At 31.2% G+C, this 4,496-nt stretch overlaps 1 protein-coding gene across 3 annotated transcripts; it reads left to right on the plus strand.

Moving 5' to 3' along the window:
• Window positions 1-541: 541 nt before the first annotated feature.
• LOC145125426 (Hyp O-arabinosyltransferase-like protein) lies at window positions 542-4,086 on the plus strand. Of its 3 annotated transcripts, none has more exons than XM_079060892.1 (9): window positions 542-835; window positions 1,607-2,107; window positions 2,568-2,635; window positions 2,722-2,923; window positions 3,016-3,113; window positions 3,209-3,278; window positions 3,394-3,465; window positions 3,555-3,668; window positions 3,765-4,086. In XM_079060892.1, exons 2-9 carry the CDS (start codon window positions 1,709-1,711, stop codon window positions 3,825-3,827), a joined length of 1,086 nt encoding a protein of 361 aa, XP_078917018.1. In that variant the 5' UTR covers window positions 542-835; window positions 1,607-1,708; the 3' UTR covers window positions 3,828-4,086. The 3 variants fall into 3 exon arrangements, with proteins under 3 accessions (XP_078917018.1, XP_078917016.1, XP_078917019.1); XM_079060890.1 differs by having other exon boundaries at window positions 542-750; XM_079060893.1 differs by lacking the exon at window positions 542-835 and adding an exon at window positions 871-888.
• The last annotated feature ends 410 nt before the right edge of the window (window positions 4,087-4,496 follow it).

Raw genomic sequence — 4,496 nt, forward strand, 5'->3', positions numbered from 1 at the left:
GCACCAATAAAAATTTAGTAAAAATTATATGTATATTAAATGATATTCATACTTATAATTCATTTTTATGGAAACTAATTAAATTCGTTATTAATGTCGACAATAATATTTTTTCAGAATGAATTTGTATCTAGAAGAATGAGAATGTATTCTAGCAGAATGAGAGTGTATACACTCTCATTCTTCATATTTTATTCAACTTTATTGTATTTTAAGTGAGTGAGTCCTGAAACAAACAACGAACCCGTACATAAAAACGTAGGTATGAATTCATTCAGAAAGAATGTTATTGTTGATATTAATGACAAATTTAATTAGTTTCCATAAAAAGAGAATTATAATTATGGATATCATTTAATATACATAAGATTATGAAAATCATTTAATATTTATCTCTATTTAATTAAATAATTATTTAATTTTATTAAATTCCTATCGATGCATTCTAACATACAATAAATATAAAAAACACATTAAGCTGGCCTATATATATATATATATATATATATATATATATATATATATATATTCACTACTAGGAGACATAGACTCTTCAAAGCTGCAAAGAGAGAAGAATCAAAGGATTGAGCAAGAGAATTAAGAAAAAGAAAAACCCTTTTTGTCTGTCATGGATCTCGTCTAAATTTCAACGTTGAATGTCTGTGTTCTTTTACCAATAGGCATCTCAAGATTCAAAATCCTTCAAGAACCTTCTTCAAGATTTTGCTGTTATTCCACTACTTTGCATTTGTGCGTTTCGCTACTTGAACGTTTCGTTCGTTTCTTCTGATCAAAGTCTGCTCTTGCTTTTTCAGTTACCATTTGGTCAATTAAGGCAAAAGAAATACATAAGTTATACTTGCATAGCTTGTAATTTGGGGGTTTATGGTATCAAAGCTTCTATTCTGTAGGCTGTTTGAGTTATTTTGATTCACATCATGATGAGTTCTTTGTGCAGGATGAAAACTCTGCTAATATGATTTTGCTTGTTATAGTTTTCTGTGTAAATTTCTCGGTTTATCTGGAAATGACTTTCTCCATCTCCGATTGTATGGGGTTTTCCCTGCGTAATCGTTAATTTTTTGGACTATATTAGGAGCTTATGTTTTCGTTGTTGTAGCTACATTATGCTTAGGGTTTATGGATCGAAGTTTGAATTTGATTTCAATGAATCCTACATACAACCCGTTATCAATCTATTCCTTTTGATAACTGAGTTGACCGAATTCAGCACTACATCGTATTAGGATTTAGAGGAATTTCGTTTTTAGAATTGACAATCATGGGCTAGATTACAAATACTTGTATGTGCTTCAGTTCAACCTTTTATTTCAAATTATTTTCAAATGAAGCACAATTTACCTACAGTGGCTTGTTCCTTTGAAAAAGCCAAGATCAAAGTACAATACTTGCAAATAATCATGTTTCTTTTGGGTTTTTTTGCAACTGCAATGATTTTTTTAAAGGTTTATCCAAGAACAACGATTAGAATTGTTTTCCATTCAATTATTTATGTTTCTAGTATGTGAATCCAACTAATGTGTCCATATGATTAATGTCAACTGGTTGACTTCCATAACATTGACTTTGATTGTCTGCAATACAGATTCATTTCTTGAGGCCTCAACGAATGCTACTTTGTTCTGAAAGATATTAAGAGCCCACAAATGCTAAATTAAAGGTTAATGATTCTGGAATAGAAGTCACAATGGCAAGGAAAAATCTGGGTTGTTCATCATCATCATCATTTCTTGTTCTTCTTGCTGTTGGTTCATTCTTTGCTACATATAATTTAATAACATTAGTGGTTCACAATAGAACAGTGAATCATGGAAAATATACTTTTGATCCTCTTGTTGTGATGCCTGATAATATGAAGAAAACCGGGGGTAAAAAGGTCTTATTCCATGTTGCACTCACAGCTACAGATTCTCCTTACAGCAAATGGCAATGCAGGATTATGTATTATTGGTATAAAAAGACAAGAGATATGGAGGGATCAGAGATGGGAAAGTTCACTAGAATCCTGCATTCTGGACAACCGGATAATTTGATGGATGAAATTCCAACTTTTGTGGTTGACCCTCTTCCATCAGGGTTGGATCGAGTAAGTTTCTGATTCTTTTTGACTTAATAGGCTTAATGGTTTAAGCACTTAATGTGCACATCTATACTTGATTGTTTCTTTTTGACTTAATCTGGACATAATGACTCAATGCGTAATGAGTTAAGCCAAAGAATTTGGTTTAATGTATCAAGACACTAACCCTTCACCTACTCCCCTCACATTAAAATTGATGAATATTGTGAAGTTTTTTTAAATGTAAGGGTAAAATGGTCATTTAGTCTCATTCAGATGGTTTATTCAGTCTAGAAAAGAAACATACCTTATGTATACGACACCTTATCATTACCCATTCAGTCACTTTACTCATACAAGACTTAATGGAAAAGAAAAAAGAAACAGAACCTAAGTGACTGAATCTTTTTTTTTTTTTTTTTTTTCATCCAATTATGTAGAATTATGTTTCCTTGATTTTATAAAATGGATTTTATTTGTTACACAGGGATATATAGTTTTAAATAGACCTTGGGCATTTGTGCAATGGCTGGAGAGGGTAACCATTGAAGAAGAGTGAGCATTCTTATGCTGATTGCATGTTCTTTAACATATTAAATTTGAAAAAATAAATAAATTAATGACTGTTTTACCCTTGGCAGATACATATTGATGGCAGAGCCTGACCACGTATTTGTAAATCCACTGCCTAACTTAGCTCGTGGAGAATATCCAGCTGGATTTCCTTTTTTTTACATCAAGCCTGATGAAAATGAAAATATAATTAGAAAATATTATCCTAAGGAGAAAGGACCAGTTACTAACGTTGACCCAATTGGTAATTCTCCTGTTATTATAAGAAAGGTAATACAACTAAAGCAGTTTTCATACCCCATGAATTTTCATCTTTGAAAGATCTTTTTGTAAAAGTGAATATGTAAATGTCATTTATTCAGGATATTCTTGAAAAAATAGCTCCCACATGGATGAATGTTTCTTTAAGAATGAAGGATGATCCTGAGACTGATAAAAAATTTGGATGGGTACTAGAAATGTGAGTCGAAATTTATAAAAAATATGATTGACCTTTTTTCATATTATGTAGTTGGTCAACGATTTTGACTTTTTGGATTTTGAATTTTGTTGCAGGTATGCGTATGCTGTGGCCTCTGCTTTGCATGGTGTTCAACATATTCTTCGGAAAGATTTTATGCTCCAGGTATTTGAATTTACTTTTTGTAATTTGTGTATTAAATATTAATTACAAGTCTGAATTAACAATTATTATAAAATAAATGTGTTCTTAAAACTTATTCCTGGATTCAACGTGTCAGCCCCCATGGGACTTGGAAATAGGCTATAGGTTTATCATACATTACACTTATGGATGTGACTACACCATGAAGGTAAATTTGCTTTTTCTTGTTCATTTGCTTGGACCCACACTACACTGTGTTTGACATGCATTGGACTGACGAAGTATTGATTTTTGAAGGGTGAGCTTACATATGGAAAGATTGGAGAATGGCGATTTGACAAGAGATCACATCTGCGGGGCCCACCACCAAGAAATATTTCCATGCCTCCACCTGGGGTTCCTGAAAGTGTGGTAAGTATGTTGCTATTATGGGTAAACGAATATATATAAGTTTGTTACTATTATGAGTAAAAAATAAAGTACATTGTCTATATTGGTATGATGCAGAGGACTCTTGTAAAGATGGTGAATGAAGCTACTGCCAACATTCCGGGATGGGATACAACATAACAGATTGTTGGATAACTGAAGCTTGTTTCGTTTATAGAGGAAAAATACATCGGAGTGATTTAATATTTATACAAAAAAAACTTGGGATTAAAGTAGTTTGTCTAAATTAAATGAAACGCGTTTTAATACAAGTTATATAAGAACTAACACAAGCTATTGGGATGCGTTATGAATGTAAGTTGATAAAATTTTTGGTTGGTGACTCCATTGTTAAAATTTTAGTATGTTTAATTTTGAAAGGAAACCATATGTTTGGTTTTATGTAATATTTGGAGAAAAATAAGTTTGTTGGGGTTATGTTTGGCGAACTAGCTGAAAAACTAGATGTTAGCTGAAAAGCTAGCTATTAAATAAAAAGCTAGCTGATAAAAAATGGCGATCGGTAAAACTAGCTAAAAGATATAAAATGAAATAAAAGGGCATTTAAAAGAATGTGTTTTTATAATTAACTAGATTATGACCCGCGTTAAACGCGAGGAACATAAATTAAATACATATCACATTAATAGGTGACATTGTCTTAGGTGAAATTTTAATAAAAAATGTTAGTTAGATTCATTTTTAGAGTTTTGAACCAAATTTGTTAAATAAAGATATTAAATATTTATATTAGAGCAATTTGGTTTTTTAATACAGTAAATTTTAACATAAATGATCCACATGGTCTTT

The sequence above is a fragment of the Lactuca virosa genome, chromosome 7, assembly GCF_052849685.1.
Source record: "Lactuca virosa cultivar CGN04683 chromosome 7, Lactuca_virosa_CGN04683_v6, whole genome shotgun sequence".
NCBI classification, from domain to species: Eukaryota; Viridiplantae; Streptophyta; class Magnoliopsida; order Asterales; family Asteraceae; genus Lactuca; species Lactuca virosa.